Below are 21456 nucleotides of genomic sequence, written 5' to 3'. Positions count from 1 at the left end.
GTTCAAATGCCTGTGGTGCTATTTCAGTTCAGTGGCTGCTCCAATCTGTGCATGTTTAGGGGCAGTGAGAACAGACAGATAAAGGGTCCTGGGACAGGATCCTGGGGTGGTCAACAGTGGTAATTTGCAAGCTTTAACTGTATTGGTGGATGGGGTCCCCATACGCAGGTTCCTGAGAGAGGGACTAGGCCAGAGTACAAATGGTGTGACTACTTGTCACTCTGTCTTGGGGCTCTTGGAAATTTATGCTCTATGAATTGCCCCCATAGGCCAACTTAACTCTGGGAAAGAAAAATATATAAGCCACCCGGGACTTCTTTTTCTCTTTGGCCCACAAAATGTTCTTGTTCTTGGACCAGTACCAATGATGTGAAGAGGTCATGTCCGTGCCAAGAATCTGATCTTAGGTCTCACCTTCCTCTAAAAAAAGATAACTATGAGAAGTTTCATCGTTTCAGAAGAACACTTTCATGTGCTTTTCTTCACCATAATAAAATGGATATCCATCCAATATTTCCATTATGACTTCCTAGTAGTATTTATAGAGACAAAATAGAAGTACTTCCTTAATGGACATCATCAAAGCTATCTGTTTGCTGTTGAATGTTTAAAATGAAGGCTTTCTCAGACACACACTTGCTCAACTTTTCCTCTGTTGTCAAAGGTCGTGGTGCTGAGAAATAAAACCTGCTGTGGATGTAGCATGGTCACTTCTCTTTCCTTGGGGCACACTGATGCAATCGGGTGTGAGGCCTCAGGTCTTCTGCTGGTTGGCTCTTCTGAGCCAAGTCTGGAATGGAAGGAAGGGTTGCAGCCCATGCTGTCTGCAGTTCCGTCTGCCTCCAGCATCAGCAACCAAACAGCCAGCCAAGTTGCAATCGCAGAATCTTAATTTGAGAGGGGGTGGGGGGGTTGGAAGGGAGAGGAAAAGCAGTCGTGCCCAAGAGGCCAAAGTGGAGGTTTCCAGATGCTAGAGGGAAAATAATTTAGGTCTCCAAGGGAGCAAATGTAAGAGGAGACTAGTGTGAAAGGAAAAAAAATAAATGCCGTTAAATTAAGGCACACTTCTTAGACCACAGCCCACTTTTCAAATCAGTCCACAGAAGAGAAGCATTGTTTCTTAACATGAAGTCATTCTTCAAAGGCTCAGTAGCCACCAAAATCATAAGCAAAATCCTCTAAAAAATATTTTGTTTGTGGTATATTGTTAGATGGAACACTAAGAATTAGAGGGTCTTTAAAAATCCTATAAATGAGAAATGATATCTTCCCTTAACACAGCTCCTCCTGATACCTTTCAGAGAAGAAAAGTCTTACACATGGCTTTCTATAATCAGAAAAAGAGAAAGACAGAGCTTAAAGCCAGCCATCTAGAGTATACACCCAGCTAGTTGATCTAGCTCACAACAGTCACTCTGTGGCTGGGGAAAGTGGGGGAGACTGCCTCTAGAGCTGTGTGTTGATTGTGTTTGTGTAACCCTCTAGTTCTCAAAGAGTGCTAGAGTATGAAAGTCCTGCAGGGTGTAGAAGTGAAGCTTCCACAAACTTTCTGCAGAGCCAATTTGGGCAGAACTGTGTGTTTTATTGAAGAAGGTATCTATTTTGTTTTGGCTTTACACAGAACATTATACATTTCCCAAACCATGAAGGCTACCAGAACTTGGTTGGTCAACTTGCTTCTTCTTCTGCAAAGGAATATGAGAGGCCTGGATGCGGATACATCTTCATAGTCCAGAGCCAGTGAACTCAATGAGTTGTAGATTGGGTCTCCTTTTTGTTTCCAGAGAGTATTATGTCTGTAAGCCAAGACCCAAAGTTGATGGCTAGTGCCCATGAGAGCACTATAGCTGTATGCCACACATAGAAATACTGGCCTTAAAAACTAGATCTGATTGGATGACAGGGATCTTATGCCTTCGGTAAGTTAGAGAAGTCTAGAGGCTTGTTTAGATCCCTACATGGTTCACTCATGAAAAAAGACAATATCTCTTTGAATTAACAGGTTTTTTTCCCTGAAGTAAGCATATCCTGGCTACTCCAGGATGCCTAACTTTCACAGAAGAACTGTGGAGGAATCATTGAATATTGACAAAAGGAGAAGTTTTTGAAAGCAAGGAAGTGCCATAGACTGTAAGAAATAATTACCATTCATCTCCAGGAAGGCAGATACTTACAGTCCCAAGGGAGTATTCAATTAAATCTCCAGGAAGCACCTTCTTATATAGAGAGACATATATAATGTGATCATTGTATTTCTCTCTCTATGGAATATCTCTATGATTGTATATAAAAATACACATTTTTACATATAAGCTACCCTAGGGCATATCATATATATATCACAGCTCGGGAATATATATGTAGCCTATTATGTGTTTCCTTTCAGAGAGGAATTCAAGCTCTGCAGCAGGGAAAAATAAGTATTTTTTATCAAAGGCAAGCATGATCATGACCCCCAATGGACAAAGCATCTACAGCTAGAGTGGTAGTTACTCTAGCCTAATCAGTGTCCCTTAAAAGTCCCGAGCAAAGGCCTTCAAGAGAAACACACTGTTGTTGGGGTCTTATTTTTGAATGAAAAAAATAAGACCACGTCCAGAGCTTGCTGGAGGCTGAGGGATGGGTAGAAGCATAGAGAGTGGGCTCTGGGCACTCTCCAGCTCCTGGCTACTCTACAAGGACTATGTAGGGCATGAGCGAGTTGGGGCATGAAGTAACTGCTACATGCAACACAAATACCAAAAGTAAAACGAAACTAAAACTGTACAGAAAAAAAAAGTATCTCATCTAGAGAAAAGACCAGGAGAACTAGACTCTGGGCTGCTGGGAACCCATTTTACTCACAATAGATCACTATCAGGGTGCAGTTAAAATAGAGTAGGGGCCGTATTCCAAGGCAGCAAAGAGGAAACAAAATAAATCAAAGATATGTCAATGATTAGAAATTAAAGGAAATTCTTTCACACACATCAATCTAGACATGACTTGTCCCTCAGGAGTCTACCCTTGGCAACTTTTCAGAGGCTGGGAGGAGGGAAAGTATAAATCATTAGACCAGGTTTGTGACACAGAAAAAGAAAATGAATAAATGCTAGTGTCTGAGCGTTTGCTCCTTGGCTAGACATCTGGATTGGACTTGCTTCCTGAATAGATGGAGAGCTAGGAAGATATGGAAAGAGATGCGCAAGTTAAACTATACTACCAGCACGGGATCTCCACAATGGAATGTCCACACTCCATACTTCGCCGATAGAGGACACGAAACACCGAAGGTTATTGAATGAAAAGGAATGATGTGGGTAGGGAGGAATTGGGAGGGAGAAACTGGGTAGGGGCAGGAGGTTGGGAAAAGCATACACTCTGGAGTCTTTAGTTTTACTCTTGTGCAGTTGAGTTTTTCAATGGTGAATTACTAACTGCTACAGTGAGAGGCTTGGATAAATAACTGGGTGAGCCAACTGTTCTTTCCGATTTTGGACACCAAGAAGTTCCTGTCTGGTGCCTTAGCCTCCTCCTATATATATATAGGACAATGATAACTATTCCTTGTGCAAGATTTTCTACAGCCAAACATATCTTCTCCAATTTCTTGAGTGCCTGGCCTTCATGAGGAGGTTTAAATTCAATTATTCATTTTATTCTAATCCTTCCTTACATGTCTACATCCTGCCCTACAGGCTATGGCCTTCTAATTGGGAATAACAACATTTGGACAATTCTGATTATTATCAAATATTCACCACACAGCCCATGGCCTTGAATAGCTTGGCAGAGACAATCCTTTTGCAGCAATTGTGTCTTATGCATGATAGCAGATCAAACATTTCACTAGCTTAACCAATTATAAGGGAAATTAAGAGAATAAAGGCATTGTAAATCACAGTGTGCTTTTCACAACAGAATGAAGCTAAAAGTTTACTGCTGTTTGCTTGCCTGGAAAGAAGATAGAAAAAAAATACCCTGGAAGTCAAATTTTTAGTATTTTTATAAGTATTTTAAAAGGGGTATGCCATAATGTACTATGGTATCCTATAAGGGACATACTAATTTCAGAGAGAGTAAGAGAAGTTCTCTCTTCATCTTTCCTCTTCCATTCTGTCATCCTGAGTGAATTCTCCTTCCAGATATGAAGAGTATCCTTAAACAAAGATGGGCCATCTGCTTTCCACAAATCACCTGGCAGTTTTCAGGAATAGGATGGAAACCCAGCTTCTTGGCACCTTCTCTGTGTGATCTCACTTTATACGTCTTTCTCCACAATGCCATAGGCCCCATCAGCCTTGGGGCCTCCATCCATCCTCTAAACACTACAAATGGTTTGTGGATTTTGAGTCAATTCCCTTGTTCTTCCTCCCACCCACATCTCATCTCCACTACCACCTCCCAAAGGATCTGCAATGATATGAGGCAGTAGCCATCCTATAAGAGCCCTCACATTCTCAGACAGCCATTCCTCTCTTCTTAGCAAGTGGGCCTCTATGAATTTATACATATGGTAAGATGAAATGAGTTTATCGATATTTGTTAGATAAAAGGCTTGGAAGAAATCTCACTCACCATTCTATCATGGGGACCAAGAAGAAAGCATCATGAAGAGGTTACTCACAAGCACATTGAGTGGCTGCTCAATTAGTAGCCCATAGTCTTGCCACTTCACTAAGGCTCCCAAAGGATGAGTTTGCTTATAACAACACCCTTGCATGAATTATTGATCTCAGCATGTCCCTAGCCATTTTACTCCCATCACCACAATGAGAATCTCCTCACAGAGCTCACCATCTTGATCTCCCTTGTTTACATCTATGCTCAGGATGCCCTCTTCCTTCTGATAGAAATGACTAAATAACTCTGAGGATGCCTGCTAGGTTTCTAAGTTCTTAGATACATGGTGAGAAGGCTAAGTGATCCCTGGAGCCTGGCAGTTGACCTGATGATGTCCTTTCTTCATATTCACACACTCTTCCTTGTGGGATGAAAGAATCAGGAAACTGTTCTGGGGTTGGTGACAAAGTTTGGGGGAAGCCAACTATATGTTAAGAAGTTGGCCTCAGCTGGTGTCTGAAAGGGAATCTGACAGGATTTCTACAGAAATTTTGCTAGACCAAGTACTGTCCATTGGAATTTCCCAAGAAACCAACTTATTAATGTTTAGGCAGTACCATCCTTAGATCTTACTGGTTTAACGTGTTCCCCTCAGGCAGTCCAGTGAAAAGACCCTTGGGTGGCATACCCCAGAAATGGTGGCCTTTTGACTAATTTCTGCTTGTAAAAATGTATTTTATGAGGGTCATTTTTCCACTCATTTAACTCAAGGTTATCCTTTCCCTTGTCAGAAAGATTGGGGCCCTCAGAACACAGCATGAAGAAAGGCCTCAGAGGACTTGAATCTGTGAATGTTGGCTGCATAGCTAGTAGCAATTTCAGCCTCTCACTAAACATGGAATGCTCATTGCTTCTCTAACTTGATTAAATGTACCCCCACTAATTATGTAGGGTTATAGTGAGGACTAAAGCAACCATCATGAGGAGCTTTTAGGACCTCAAGTCACCATCGAACAAGAGGCATCACTCCATTAATTTTCTCTAGGGTTCAGAACAATCTTTTTTGGAGGGTGTATTCTAATTGCTGCAAAAGGTTGGCCCTCCCCAAGGTAAAAACTTTACAGCATGGTGTCTGTGGAGTTCATAAGCCAATGTTCCTGAGCCACCACTGAGGGAGGGTCTTTAGAAAAGCTTTGGTAGAAGACAACGGAGATAGACTAGGCTGGAAGCTTCTGAACCCAGAACAGTTCACCCCAAAAAGCAATGTGCCTTACATAGAGCCAATGTTGAGGTCAAAGACATAAAAGATGACTGTCAGGACATTGATGGCTGATTGCTTTATTTGGAGCACTGGTTTTGTTTTTGGGGTGATACAAATCTGAACCTACAAGAATTCTAACTGAATTCTAACTGTTTTATTTTGAGATTAAAGTAGGTTCTGAGAGTCACTATCCTACTAGAATTATGTATACTCTTTATACTTAGGGACCTCCTACCTACTAGAAATCATGGTATTAAGAAACACCACCTCCTTCACAGGTATCTTCTATTCTAGTCATGATGCTTAACTGTGTGGGTCAAAGATGTCTACTACTAAAGAAGTAGACAGTATGTATTAAGTTCCCACCTGGGCACTGACTGTAATTTTTTTTTTCTTTTCTTCTTCTGCTTGAAGCAAGGGCAGGTATTTGTTTCATGTTTCTTTAAACTGCTGGGTGAAATATATAGCACATTTAAGAGAGCACTTGGTGTTTAATGTCTAATAGGAAAAAGGAATTGAGGGGTGGTGAAGGGGAACGGGGGAGGGAGAAGGGGGGCGGAGAAAGAAACACTACTTACGCCGCCTGCAGCCGCATTTTTTAATTCTTTTGGGATCTGTGACGTCATCATGACAGGCCTTGCAGTAAAAAAATGCCCTGGAGAAAAAGAATGGAAAAACTGACACATCTCATAATCCACCAAAGTAAAATGAGTACCACGTTTCCCCTGAGGTGGTGCCAAATTAATGAAACATGCCAGCCCTAATTTCCTTTCATCTTTTGAAAAGTTTAGACATCTGTAGACAGAAATGTTTGTTGTAAGACCATTCATTTCAAACCCAGGATTCTGTGATTGGAGTTGGTGCTTCTTTTTATAAACTTTTATTTGCAAAGGAATGGGGAGAAAGGTCCTGATGGTGTCACATACTGAGTCTGTGACTATTGTTTCTGAGAACAGCACTGAGTACTGGTCCTTGGAACACATGGTCAGCCATCCCTGAGTCTTTGGAGTGTACTTTAAAAACAATTCTGAAATCCCAACAGTCTAGTCAAATATATATTAAAGGAGAGCAAGGATGACGACCCTCAGTCAAACATAAATATTACCTTTGTCACTTCAAAAGCACACCATTTCTTATCAAAGTAAGAAAAGTTTGAGAGCCACTGGAGAGAGGAGGGACTATAGAAACAATGAATGCTGTGGTTCCTGTCACCTTTCTCCTGAGATTCAAAGTCTGTTTCATTCCAAAGCTAGCTAGATCCATTCCCATTATATCTTGCTCTGAGCATATATAATGGGTAAATGTTTAAGACTCAGCTGACCACTGGAATGGGATAAGGAGAGGAATGGTTGGGTTGGATGGGCCCCAAGAATCATTCAACAATAACAATGTCCCCTAATCTGACTTTAATGTCAATCTGAGACTCCAAAGTGAACTTTGGTTGGGCCAAAGATACTTTGGATGAGAAGAACTAAGATGATCTCAGCACTACTCAGCAACGATATTCAGAGGATTAACCTGGGGACCTGGTAGGTGGGTTGTGCCCTTCCTACTTGAGATGGTGCAGAAGCACAGCCATATGACCACTCTGTTATTAGCTTTCAGCACAGGAGTCAATAGGTGACAAGAGATACTCAACATTCTGTAAATACATTAACCACATTTTCTGTTAGATGGTTCTGCCCAATTATAGGCTAATGTGAAGCACTTGAACACATTAGCCAGTCTGGAATAAGGTGTGATGTTCAAAAGGTTACATGCATTTTTGGCGTAAGCTCTTTTCAAATTATGATGGTTTATTGGGATGTAAACCCATTGTAAGTAGAGAAGCATATGTAAGTGCCAGGAATAAACAGGTCATTTTTCAATGGAGGCTAAAGAAATAAACACAGCTCTAGATTCTTTTTTGTTTTCCACAGGGTTTGCATTTCTACAGCAAGCCCAAAGCTCTTTCGGTTTAAGAGGCTCCTTCACCATTTCTTTCAATCAGATGGCACCCTCTTTGCAAAATCAGAAAAGGAAGCTGCTGGCTCTACAAGCTGTGGTTAGGAAATGAATAAGATGGTAGTCTGCCTTGAAACAGTGGGGGACAAGAAGAGGCATCCTCTCATTTGGGGCAAGTAAGTTCACATCTACTTCCTCTGGCCACCCTCTTCTTGTTGGATGCTTTCATGAGTGAAGACAATGCAGCAATAATAACAGGTCACACTTACAGGGTACAAACTACAGGCCTGGTGCTGCTTTTAGCATTTCAAAGGCATTAACACATTTGATCTTCAAACAAGACTTTGAAAGAGGCTTAATTATTACCTTGGTTTTACAGATAAGGAAACTGAGACAGGGAGAGATTATAAATGGCCTGTTCAAGGTCACACTGCTAAATAGGAGAATCTAAATTCAAGTCCAGAAGCCAAAAATCTTGAATATATATATTTGAGATGTACAATGTGCAGTTTTGAAATTCTGTTATAGAGTGACTAAATCAAGCAAGCTAACACATATATTCTCTCATCTACTTGTTACTTTATTATATGTGAGGTGAGAGCCTTTAAAATTTTCCTGAAAAGAAAAATTGCTAAAAAACAATTTTCATGAATGCAATAAATTGTTTTAAAAACAACAACAACAATCTATGGGCCAGGGAGGTGACTCAGCAGGAAACAGCAGTTGATGCCAAATCTGACAACTTGAGTTTGATCCCTGGGTCTCATGTGGCAGAAGGAGAAAAGCTATCCTCTCACCTCCCTTCAAGGTGAGCAAATTCTCACATCTATTCAACACAAATAAATAAGTAAATGTAAAAATAACCTATCCAAACCACCTCTTGCATTTATCTTCTTGCTTAAATTAATGTTTCCTGTTCCCTGACCCTTATTCCCCGAGGTGTCCCTGCCCCAGGTTTTTGGAACCAACCAGTCTACCCTGTGCTTCTACGGACTTGACTTTTTAAGGTTTCACATGTAAAGTGAGATTGTGTAGTATTGGTCTTTCTCTGCTTGGCTTCGTTCACTTATCCAAACAGCTGCTTCAGTCAGACAGATGAAGCTAATGAGGGAGATGAGTACTAAGCTAAAGGTATCCATGAAGACTCGAAGACCTCTTCTCCAGACTAAAGAGGTAGACTCTTTAAACCTCAAGTTGATTTTTGCCAAGTGGGCATTCTTCAGGAGCTGCCTCACCCACGGAAGCCTCCACCACATTCTCTAGGCAATGTTCTTCTGTCAGAGCTACACACTTGTCTTTGTAAACTCAGTGATCCTGGAAACAAAGTCCCCCAGGTCTCTGATGAAATCTGATGTGATTCCAGGGGCCTTTCCTCACTCCTTGTGACTCCTGCATCCTTCTGCTGCTCATCTTCTCAAAAACAACCCCCATCTTCTTCATCCCCAACGCACAAACCACCAGAAAGACCCCCTTCCACATTCTGCTAGGCTGGCCTTAGGGTCTCCTTGTCCTCTGTTCTGCTGTGCTTGGCTAAAGGTAAGAATCAGAAGGCACTGGGAGGTTGGAAAGGATGAGTTTGCTCTCTTGTTGGTTGTGGAATAGCAAGCAAGAGAAGCATTTCTCCATTGGAGGGTAAAGCTCCCACTAACTGAGCAGTCACCATTCCTACACCATGACCCCCCTCCCTGCAAGCTTCCACCAAATCTCCATCCCCTTTTCCCTGCAGTTCCATGCTGAAAGTTGCTATCCTCTGCAGCTGCCTGTGAGATGCTTTGCTGTCTCTCATTGATTTTAATCATCTTCCTGTCCACAGGTTTATATGACTCCCGCTTCATAAACCTTTGCTCTTGTTTTCTACTTAAGTGGGTCATTTGTTCCTTGCCAGGAATTCCTGCTGAAGTGGCCCCATATTGATATATCCAGCTCTCTTTTCTCCTGAACTTCAGCCTCTTGGATCTACCTGCCTTTATGATGACTCCATGGTATGTTTAGGACCAAGCTTCCATTTACTGTGGCCTGGATAGAATTCCTAATTTCCTCCCAACTCTATCTTCTTCTAGTTTTTCCCATCTCAGCAAGAGGGATCATTGTCACTGTTGGTCTCATGGTTCATGCCCCAGGACCAGTTTTAGCTCTGACTCCTACTCTTCCTTCACTTCTACAAAGTTCATGAGTGGCCACTATAGGCTTCCCAGACAAATCCAAATGGAGTCACATGACTCCACTGCCACAAGCTGCCAGCATCTCCCTACGCTATTTAAGTCTCTGAATATCTTGGGTTATCTCCTGCCGCATTCCAGCAGGCAAGTAGACGAATCTTTGAGAATATAGCTCTGATCATATCAGAGTTACATTCAAAGCATCAATAAGATTGATTCCATAACAAGATCATTTTCTTTCTAAATATCCAAAGAACCAGATGTAGCCTCTCCTCTGATTTATTACTCCCATCCTCTGGTCCTCTCCTGGCCATGCTGTTTCCTGTTGTCTTAAAAAAAAAAAGAGTATCTTACCATTATCTGCCTTTCCCATCCCTTCATTGCAAAAAAGATTCCCGCAACACCCCCTTCATTTCTATTTCTGTTCAGATGCTACCTCGTTGGAGAAGCACCCTTCAGCGATACCTAATGGAAATCTTCCCTTTTCTTTTAAATTTTCTAAAACTCTGATATTCTCTCTTCTATAGAATTTGATCCCTAGGACAGTAGATAGATCTTTCTGGAGCTTCCCAAACATTAATTAAAATATTTGATGAATAAATGAGTGAGTGGGCAAATGAGTGAGTGAGTGTGTGAATGAGTGATGAGTGAGTAAATTCGAGAATGATTCCAAGGTTGGGGTATTTCATGTTTTCAGAAGAAACCAGAAATAGAAATATTAATATAAAAGTAGATAATTTTTCTCAACTCAGCAACTAATCTATTATTTTTATTTATGACTCAAACAAAATATGTGTCTCCTAAAGAAGGTAAGAGAAACACTGGACTGTGTTCCAAAGTTATTTTAAAAGAGAAGTATTTAGGGACAGCGAATTAAAAACATATGACCAAATACTCAGAGTAACCTCTTCATGGGATTAGATGGGTTCATTCCTCTTTCCATAAGCCTTAGACATCAAAGTTTTTATGACTCCACTAAATTTGTGTGTGTGTGTGTGTGTATGTGTGTGTGTGTGTGTGTGTGTGTACTTTGTTGTTGTTGCTATTGTCATCTTGTTTTGTTTCTGCAGCCATAACAGAGGGTAAAGACTCAATAAGAGATCATCATAATCTACTTCTCTCTCTCTCTCTCTCTCTCTCTCTCTCTCTCTCTCTCTCTCTCTCTCTCTTTAAGAAAACCTTGTTTAGTTTTATTCAAATTTCCAATGTCTTTTCTGTAGTTTTCTGCACTCTTCATCTATTTGAAATCCCATAACTGACAACATTTGCTCTGACATATCACACACCATGGAAAATTACAGACCGCAGTTGTAGCTGATGGTGTCAGCATGTATTTGTGAACACCATAAAGCATGGAAATAAGACATATTACATTCCCTAATATAGGAAGTAATTTGTTTCCAGGACTGCTGGTATTTGTGACAGTCATTAGCGAGAGATGCAATGGGAGTTCAGGTTGAACTTGCTGTTTGGGAGGTGTGCATAATGTCTGGTCATCTGTGCTCCCAGTTACCATGCTTAGAGAAGAGATGCTGCTTCAGGCTTCTGTGTCCCATATCTGGACAAGGGTGTAACTATTCCAGAGTCCCTGGGTGTGGGGCTTGCCCAGACACCCCACTTTCCTTTCTCACCTGAACTTCCACCTAGGATAGTCCTGATGATCCTGTCTCTGGATATTCTTCTACCCATGAAATGAACAGAGATGTGTTTCTCTCATATACTTTAGCAATGTCAAGCACCCTCTGATTTTCAAAAGTAAACTTATCAGAGAGCTCAGATGAAAACAAAAAGCCCCCAATCCCATGTGCTCTTTTCCCTGGAAGCATTTTAAACTAGAGTGGCCTACAGTTGAATAGAAAAAAAGAGAGTCATAAGCCTGGATTTGTCAAATATCAGTGTCCTATATTGGCATAGCAAGAGTTTGCAAATACATCCTGTCATTTCTTGCTAGCACTATTACTTTACACAAACTGATAAACCAAGCCATGCTTTAGTTTTCTCCTAGATAGAGAAGAAACTTGTAGGGCTGGACAGATGGCTTAGCAGTTAGGAGCACTGGCCGCTCTTCCACAGGGCCTGGGTTCAATTTTAACACCCATGCAGAAGCTCCCAACTGTCTGTAACTCCAGCTCCAGGGGATTCAACACCCTCACACAGACACACATGCAGGAAAAACACTAGTTCACATAAAATAATTTAAAAAAAAAAGAAACTCGTAAGGCTACAGGCAACTGGATAAGGACATAAACATAAAGAAACCCATAGTACCCAAAGCAGTGACAGTGGATAGTAGGTTCACATAAGGTGGTATTGGCAATGGTGTATAGTAGGGGCTCATAAGGGCATGTTGGCTTTTTAATAGATGAGAGAGCCGCAGTTCTGAGCACTTTGTAAGAGTGACTTCTATTCCAGAGTTATTTCTGAGGGTTAGTATATAGCATAAACATGCTTAGCACATGTCTGGCTGTGAATGGAAATGTGATAGTAGGCCTCCACAGAGAAGGGAAGGCCGTCATAGTCAGTACTGACTTAAAATAACAGAGTAACCTGTCTGGCTTACTTGTCTCTGAAAGTGAATGTTCAAAGTGGGTGGAATAGAATCACATATAACGATAGTCCATACTTATATGCAAAGCCATATGATTCCCTAAGCTACTTAAACTGGAATAAAGACACTAATAAAAATTTCATAAAACATTGAACCTGGTGCCAGCCTCACATTAAACCCATAGGTTCTTCACGATTAAGGCTGACAATTTTAGCTACTGCTTAGAAAGTTGCAAACACAAATAGGGGGAGTTTAATGTTCCATCAGAAATTAACCCAAGCTGTTTGAAACTCTACTTGGCACTTACAGGAGAAAATTTGTAATATTAAGGAATATTGTACACAGACATTATTAAGAAAATAACCTCAGACCAGAGGCCAGATATCTCTTGAATTCTCTTCAGAATCAAAATGACCTGAAGTCACTTTAGTTCTAATGGGCTTTAGTTTCCTTCCTTGGAAGATGAGAGAGCACTAGGTTTCCTGATTCTAAAACTTTAATATTCTAATTTAAAGACAGACAATGTCTGTGAGAAAGGTGCTCAAGGAAGGGGCTGCAATAGTTCTGGTGCTAAACCCTTGGACATATGGGAGCATGAGAGGATTGGTAAATCAAGGTGGCTGGCTAGAGCAGACAGAAAGAAAAGCAGATGAAATGAACTCTTACCTTTTAACTTCTTTGGCATCACTTGCGATGAAAAATCCTAAAGTACCTTCTTGGATCTTAAGGTGGTTCCCAGGGTTAATTAATATTCTGCTCAGTGAACAGAAACAAACAAAGAAGACGCAAGTATGAGCTCATGTTCAGCATAAAACCTTGATGGTAACACCTCCCTGCTGTTTTGATAGGGGCCCCAGTAGGATAATGCTTACCCCCCTTCCCCACTCCAGTTTCTTTGTTTTTCTTAGAGACTGATCTTTACTGGCCCACACATCTAGTTCAACCATGCCATCATTTAGCTCCAGGTGATACACTCCAAGTCAGGAGAATCAAAGCAGATCTGGGCCCAACGGTCTGGGTTTGCTTAGCAGACCTGTTTAGATGCCCCCAGATGCACCTGACTGGAAGTACAGTTCTTCAGGATGCAACCCCATCCTGAAACTGATTTTGATGGTCAATCTTGTAACACTGTCAGCCTAATGAAGCTCTACACACACCCATTCTCCCTTAGATGATATAGCACTGATGGGACCCCTATATGGATACAGAAACATACATATATACATACCACATACTTCCATGGGGAATGGTACAAGACACCTATTTTGTATTTAATGTAGAAGGAAGGACATTGGAGTAGTAGACTCCATGAAGAACCTGATCTGTATACAGTTATAAAGAAAGTTATCTTCTGTTGGCCAACCTCAATGACTCCAGTCTGCCTTTTATAAAAATGTATGTGTTGTGTGGAAAAGATATAAAGGTGGCATTCCTTCATTGGGGTGCACTGTGTTTTAAAGACAAATAAAAATCATCTCTTTTTAAAAAGAGAAACAAAACAACTTCCTTGTTTTGCAGGGAGGGGTATACACTGCCCTACTATTGCCAGAAATAGATTAGCTGACCAAGTTATGTTTGGGATAGCAGTTCAGATAAATGCACCGTAATCTAGCAAATGAGAGAAACAGGCAAGTCCCTGTAGGTCAAAAGCAGAATACCAGACTGTCTTATGCAGGCCTTGAGCTTAACAGATGTTGAATTTAGCAACTTGAAGCAAAAGACAATGGCAATGTTCTTTGATCTGAAAAGCTTGTGATTAAGGTAAGAGATATTTGGGCTCAAGCTAAAGGATTCTCTAGTTATCCAAAGCAAAATGAAGGGTAGCAATTAACATGTGATCTTGTGGTAAGACCATTCTAAAAACAAAACCACTGTTGTCAAAGGAGTCCTCTACCTGCAGCAAAACAGGAAGGACCTGGGAAAACTACTGTTCTGTTAGGAGAACTGTGATCAGATCATTACTGCAGAAATCACCATTTGTGGTTGCAGGAGTATCCACCATTATCTGTAATAAGACCTGATGACAGCAGGAAACAGGGCTTGTGTCATTGTATTTATTAATACTAAGTAATAGCAGAGTGTGAAGAGTTCACTGCTTTACCCCAGAATCCCCAGTAGCAATGAGATTCCTTCTGAATCAGGAACCATAGGCCCACTGTAATAGCCCAACAGCCTACACCAATGATATCCTGCAAAAGGCAGAGGTTTTATAAAAAGACCTTATAATGAATTACCCCTCTGCCAGCCCCTACTCTTATATCACGAGCCCTCTGATTTAGCACACTCATGAGGAAAAGAGGTTTGAGACTATACAGAATTTTTTACAGATAAATACATATAAAATTTGTATTTGTGTTCCTCAAAGTGTATGTGAGACTCTACTATTAATTTCAAGTCAATTAAACAAGGCATTTTACGAGTACATCTTCATCCTACGTTCCTGAGACACAGTTCCTATTCAACTGCCTCTGCAATCAGAAGTGGGGTCCATATTCTATCCCCTAGGTGGTAACTTGTGCCAGTCCCTACAAGATGGGTAGTAACACTAACAATAGCGTTTGGCCAAAGAACCAAGTAGGGTAATGTTAAACAGCTCAATACTTTTCACTTATAGCTATTGTTATCAATTTATTCTTTCAGAAGTGCCCAAGTATATTGTATTTCCTTAGAGGTCTCCTGGCTGGATGGACTGGAATATTGTGCTTCTTATTAAAAAAAAAGCAATCAAATAAAAAAATCCCTGTGAGATGAATTTACAGGGCTTTTTTTTAAAAAAAAAAACTATACATGATAGTATTACGCATGAGTTCATCCATTTAAAACAAAACAAAACAAAAAAGGCCAAACAAAAACAAACAAACAAAAAACTCACACACTTCTGGATCCTTGAAAGTATATTCTTAAAAGTTAGGGAAGTCTCTATTTTGATAAGAATTCACATAAGAATGGGGGAAGGGTTCCCAGGTTTGGAGTGGGTAGGTGGGTAGGGTCCTATCATAATTTGGACAACAGAATATGAAAGATAAAAGTGACACACATTGTATTGGTGACATGTATGCCTGAAGACCTCATGCTTTGAGTCACATTATCTGCACCTCAACGATGCAGCCCACAGTGTCATTGTGAGATGCAGTGATCTCAAGGTTCCCATCAAGTTAGGGATTCTTTTTATTTCCTCCTTTCTGTATGTACACTGAGCAAAAATTGATCTATAGTGACTTCCAGGGATTGGCAGTCTAGAGAATGCAGATCAGTGCCATCCTGGGATTTGAAGTCTAGAGAATGAATGTCAAAGGAATGTACTGTAGTCTTCAAGAGCCTTTTCATTAAGTCAGTGCTTTGGAGAGGGGTTGCTTGGTGCTGGAGAAGGTCACCCTGGTTTTCAAGTCTCAGGTTTCCTAGCAATGTTAGTGAAGTACTTAGGTGCATGCATCATCCTGAAATCATTGGGTCCTGGCTCTGGTCATTTGAGGCAGCTAAGTCGCACTCTCCTAATCTAGAAAATACAGTATATAACCCCTAGGTGACAAAATCTCTAAGAGAAGAAAGGCATATGCTCTATGCATTAAGGATACATTGTGCCCTTAATCTTTGGTTTCTATAAATATCAGCAGGTGGTTACAAAAATGAGAGTTAACAAGCTGTCACAGCTTCACTGGCCTGCTTGCCATTTTGTCTTCGATGTTATTTGAACTCTTGTGAACGTATGGTCTCTGTGCAACATCTGGAAATGGGCTACTGTAGACTCATGTTGGGTTATGCATAGAGTCACTCCCATTCCTTGAGTTTTATAGTGATGCGCAAGAGATAGATGGTTCACTGTCCTTAGAGCTCTTGTGATCCCGTAATCTCATGTTCCCTGGGGGCACGAAGTCTGAGGCAGGTATAAAGATTAGGCTGAGACAGGCTTAGGGAGTTGAAAGATTCAAAAGAATGAGGCCAGCCCTTGAGATAAATGAAAAAAGTCCAGGCTCACAAGGAACTCTGTCCAGATAGGCTCGATTCAGTTCTAATGGTGGTGAGGAGTAGGCCTCTGATTCCTGGGGTCCACAACATTTTACATTTCCTGTGTGGGTTGTGAACTTCAAAGACTCTTTGGAGAAATACATTCCTAAGTTTAGCATTTCAGTTGTCATAACTGTTATCTACTTTCAAAATCTAAAACATTTAAATAAAATGCTAGCCCCTGCCCCCTTTTTATAAACATATAAAGAGTCCTACATACTATAGGTACTTTCCAGAGCTATAGAATGAGTGAAAAACCTATGTCACAGTCATCGACCACAGTTCTCAGAGTTTCTCTTTTCCTCTCAAGTAAATGAAAGCAGCAACTTTGTTCTTTCAAAAACCCAAACTGGAGTTCTCATCAGTCAGGCTGTTCAAAGGAGTGATCACAAGTTCTTGTGGATTGGCCACCAAGATAAGGAGTTCCCACAGGCATGAAGTATGAATATGCAAATATGTAAGCAGTGACTTACTTAGGCAGCTGGAGCAATTGTTTTCAATAGTGAAACCAGAATTAGAATTGAAACCCAGGTTTCTGATTCAACATGGAATGGGCTCTCCTCAACAGTAGGTATCTGTCACGGGGGCCTAAGGGAGATACTACCTTGCAATCTATTTCATTGGCCATCTCATGCTTGAGTTTAGAGCAGGTTGGAAAATCAGGACTAGGTTAGGGAGATATCATTTTCCTCTCTCTAATACTTAAGGTGCAACAGTTGTAGAGTATTTAGTTACCCTTCCTTAAATCTTCCTAAACCTTACTGTTCGAGGAGATGGCCAATGATTGGTAAATCAACTGAAACAGATACTTTAAAGAAGACTGCAATCCACCATAGATAAATAGAATAGGTGTGTGTGTGTGTGTGTGTGTGTGTGTGTGTGTGTGTGTGCGCGCGCGCATGGATGTCTAGATGTCTTCCTCCCAACCCCCCTCACCGCAAGGCATCATGTACCATTCCCCAAGCAATTAAAAATTATCACAACTTCCATGAGGTATAGTTTATACTTGAAAACACTGTAATCCTAGTTGTGTCTAGCAAGCTAATGGGACTTCATTAAACAGAGTAAATGCAAATGCAAGCCATTGAGGAGTTGAGTTCATGCTATGTTCAGATGAATCACACCACTGGAAAGAGGTCTCTCTGATTACTCATGGACATATACATTTACTGTCAGCAGGAACTTCGTTTAGACCAATTTGTGTCCCTTCTCTGGAAGTTCAACTGCAATGCGGCTTGTGCTGTATTTTAACATATCTTAGGGAAAAAAATCTCAAACCTTATCACCTCTCTGGAATTTTCCATTTCTTCTGGGCTTTACAATAAGTGCTGTTGGAGTCCCACACAACTAGACACATGCATTTCTATTAGAATATATGTAAAAGACAGTTTGTGTATTCCATGCTTCAATATGCATAGGCTTAGTCCATTTACATACAGAGACACCATAAAAAAGGTTGCTCCCAGTTGGCTGAACTCAAATGGCCATCACTGTGGTCTACAACAATATTGGCAAGATTGGGTTTAGCCTGAGTCTATATCAATCATATTAAATTTCAATCTATTGTTTTATATTACAGAAAAGACTAGCTACATGAGAGAGAAAAGAGAGAGCTGATCTAGGAAGGATAACATTGGATATGTGGTTCTGGGAGCAAGCCATACTTTCTGGAACATTTTAAGACAAGTCATGCCTACATCACAACATGCCTTCACCACAAAGTAAAAGGACCCAAGGCCAAAAGCCAACAGCAGAGGTGCAACCACTGTGGACCTTCAAAGATGCATAGTGTTGCAATAACTTCTCGCAGTTGGATCATGTCAATAATACCAAACTGACAGGAAGCCACCTCTATTCACATCTACTAAAAAAATAAATCACAGAAGATCTGACATTGGGAAGTGCCAGACAAGACACACACACACACACACACACACACACACACACACACACACACACGTATAAACACAAACACATGACAGTGATTACAACCACAGAGAAGAACAGCAACAGGTTGGCATTGCACTTTCAAAAGCACTGTCTTAGGAGATTGCACTATTGAAAAACTATGCTGAAAAAGATTGTAACAACACCAATCACCCCTGAACCCAAATACGTTAAAAAAGCCATTAATGATAATTTAGTCATGCTTCATGCAACACAAAACAGCGGCAACACAGGATGAAGTCACATGGTGAAAGCTTAGGTATTTCCTACTAACACACAAGGAGCAAAAGAAACCCATGAGTTTGTCCTGACAAACATGCTTATTGTAGAGCATAAACATAATAGCTTGGCAGTTCCTTATCAGCACTGCTCAAGATGTTAGATAATCAAAATGAAATTAACCCAAACAAGTACGGGGAGAAGGAGAGGTGCAAGGGCTTGGTCTCTGTTTTGTGGATAGAGGACAGAAACTCTAATCTACAAAGTAAAAGCTCAACATAGAGACAGAGGGGTCACTGGGAATTGGATGTGCAATGAAGACAAAATGGCGCCCATATCTGATGGACATGAGGACAACATGAGGACAATACAGATAACAGACACAGAGGGCTGGAGAGAAGTGTCCTCCTTTTCAATTTTAATATGATTTGTTCCTATCGCTGGTACTATGATTGAAGAGAGGACTCTGCCTTTCCACTAATTTACATATTTGTTTGCTTGTTTATTTACTTTTATTTTCCTGCAAAGAAGTTAGTGCATCAACCAAAATAACCAATAAATCAAACAACGACAACAGCAGGCTGTATTTTTTGATGTATTCTAGTTGGAGATGGGTGATTTTATATATATATATATTATATATATAATATATATATATATATACACTAGACAAGGGAAGGAGATTATATATATACACATATATAATCTCTCTCTTCTTGCGTTCTTGGCAAATGGTTAGTCCTGTGGTTAGGAGTGAAGACAGAGGGTGGAGGTTGGAAGGAAAGTTAACGAAGAATGCATACCGCTTTCGGCTTCTGCAAAAACGACAAGAAAAGAATTTCAAATCAAACAATTTGATAATAAATCAATTGACACCAGGAGAAAGGAAGGAATAAAACCTTTGTTTCAAAGCATTTCAAGGATGTGTGTGAAAACAAGGTTTATCAGCAAAGCATGAAAACAGCATCATGGGTGGAACCAACAACAGAGAACATCCTTTAACACAGGTCAGAGGTAGGAGGGTGGGGAAGAGATTCGACCTCTCTCTATTTTCATACCTGGTCTATTACAAAATTGGAGAGGAACAGGATTATGTCTCTCACAAGGATAAAGAAAAAGTGTGGTTTGGGACTTAAAAATGTTCTGTTGGATAAGTCCTGGGTTTTGTGGGGGTATGATCCACATTCCCTCCAGCACACCTTTTTCCACAAGCACTCCTGTGCTTCCACACGGAGACCAAGCCACATGGAGGATTAATGCTGGCAACTACACACAGAAAGCCAATACAAAGCCAAACAAGTTCTGTTTTCTTTTCCTCTTTTTTTTTTTTTGTCTTTCCTGACTGGGAAAAAGACAAAACAACCTATTTTGCTGTACATGGGCTTGTTGAAAACAGCTCAGGTTTGCCACCCAATGAGTGGGCCTATTGGATGGCAGATTGTGTCTTCATGGAACCTGGAATCTGTTTTCCTAGGTGCCTTGATCCTAGAGGCATGCTCTCTTTTCCTGTGACCAAAGGGAGGTATGTACAAGCTGACCAGCTGATGCTCACAGCTTGGTGTAGTCGGCTCTTGCCATAGATTATTCCAGAAGGCTCAGAAAATGCCTACATGATGCCACTTTTCTTTCTTTATATTCACTTATGCTTTGAAAGGGATCAACAAAAATGATATAGAGAAAATGTTCAGATGCCCACAAGTAGACTGCCTTGGCACCACAAAGATTACCATTTGTGATGCTCACCCACTCGAAAACTCTAAAACCCAAGGACCCAGTTTCTCCTCTACATACACAGGTCCAGGTGAAGCTGGGTATAAAGAGGAACAAAGAGCAACCTCAGAAGATTCCACTTTTACTGTAGAAAGATAAGTGACTAGACCTCTCTTGTGTTCAAATAATACTGTAACATCATTTCCTTTGCCAACATGGAAAAGAAAAACATATCCTTCTATCCATGAATTTTTTTAAATTGCTATCACCATGTTTTACACATGGCCACCAAATCTACCATTTTATCTCCCATTGTCTGGTTGATTTGGGTTTTTCAAAGGAAGGCAACATTTGATCAGATTGACTAAGGACAATCTGATCTTACAGTTAAGGGAGGAAACAACATAGTATCTGCTTGCTTGTGATCTAGTGTGTGTTTTGTTTTGTTTTTGTCACAGACACACACTTAGAAATGGGTGTGTGTGTGTGTGTGTGTGTGTGTGTGTGTGTGTGTGTGTGGCCATTCGTTAAGATCATGAAAACTCCTTAAATGATACTAGCAGGACCTTGTAAGTGTTGCCCTGCGTTGTGCTCAGTTATGAAGGTATGTGTTGGTGTGTGCTGCCCTCTGTCCTTGTGAATATGCAGCAGCAGAGGACCCACTAGAGCACAGACATCATTTCAGAGAACAAAAGCCAGGCTATCTTTCAACCAGATCTTTTTCTTCCAAAACTATGACTGAGAGTCAAGGATCAAAGATCATCTATGTTATCGATGCTGTATGTAGGACCCCCTTGACTGGATTCCTTGTTCATACAATGCTGCCGTCAACCAGCAGTAAGGTCATGTATCGACTGGGGTGTTATCTGTTTCAACCAGACCCTGTCCCTCATCGGTTTGATTTGCACATCATTAATGGAAAAATAAATAAATAACGAGAGCTCCTGCCTCAGAGCTCTTCTTTCCTGGCTAATTTACATGAGGCTGATATTCTGCCACCTGGATATCTGCTGCTGCGGTGGGAGAAACACATATGGTACACAATAGGATGCTTGCAATTTGGCTATTGAGGGAGCTGGCACCTCCCATCACAGTTCTACTGCAGGCTGCTGGAAAGAAGG

The 21456-nt window shown here is 40.8% G+C and overlaps 1 protein-coding gene across 21 annotated transcripts in view; it reads right to left on the bottom strand.

Moving 5' to 3' along the window:
• The window catches only part of Kcnma1 (potassium calcium-activated channel subfamily M alpha 1), a 705305-nt gene that overhangs the window by 139920 nt on the left and 543929 nt on the right, over positions 1 to 21456 (bottom strand). For 18 of the 21 annotated variants that reach the window (XM_087586674.1, XM_087586678.1, XM_087586679.1 and 15 more), the window contains exons 17-18: positions 13121 to 13207; positions 6382 to 6458 (exon numbers count right to left, since the gene is read on the bottom strand). In XM_087586674.1, the coding sequence (XP_087442800.1) occupies positions 6382 to 6458; positions 13121 to 13207 (164 nt within the window). Of the gene's footprint in view, positions 1 to 2844; positions 2854 to 6381; positions 6459 to 13120; positions 13211 to 19428; positions 19441 to 21456 lie in introns of all 21 variants that reach the window. The other 3 variants (NM_031828.2, NM_001393699.1, XM_087586686.1) reach the window with 3 other exon arrangements.

The sequence above is a fragment of the Rattus norvegicus genome, chromosome 15, assembly GCF_021556685.1.
Source record: "Rattus norvegicus strain SHRSP/BbbUtx chromosome 15, alternate assembly SHRSP_T2T, whole genome shotgun sequence".
Lineage (NCBI taxonomy): Eukaryota > Metazoa > Chordata > Mammalia > Rodentia > Muridae > Rattus > Rattus norvegicus.
The sequence above is the reverse complement of the archived record's forward strand: the minus strand, read 5'-3'. Positions and strand labels throughout refer to the sequence as shown.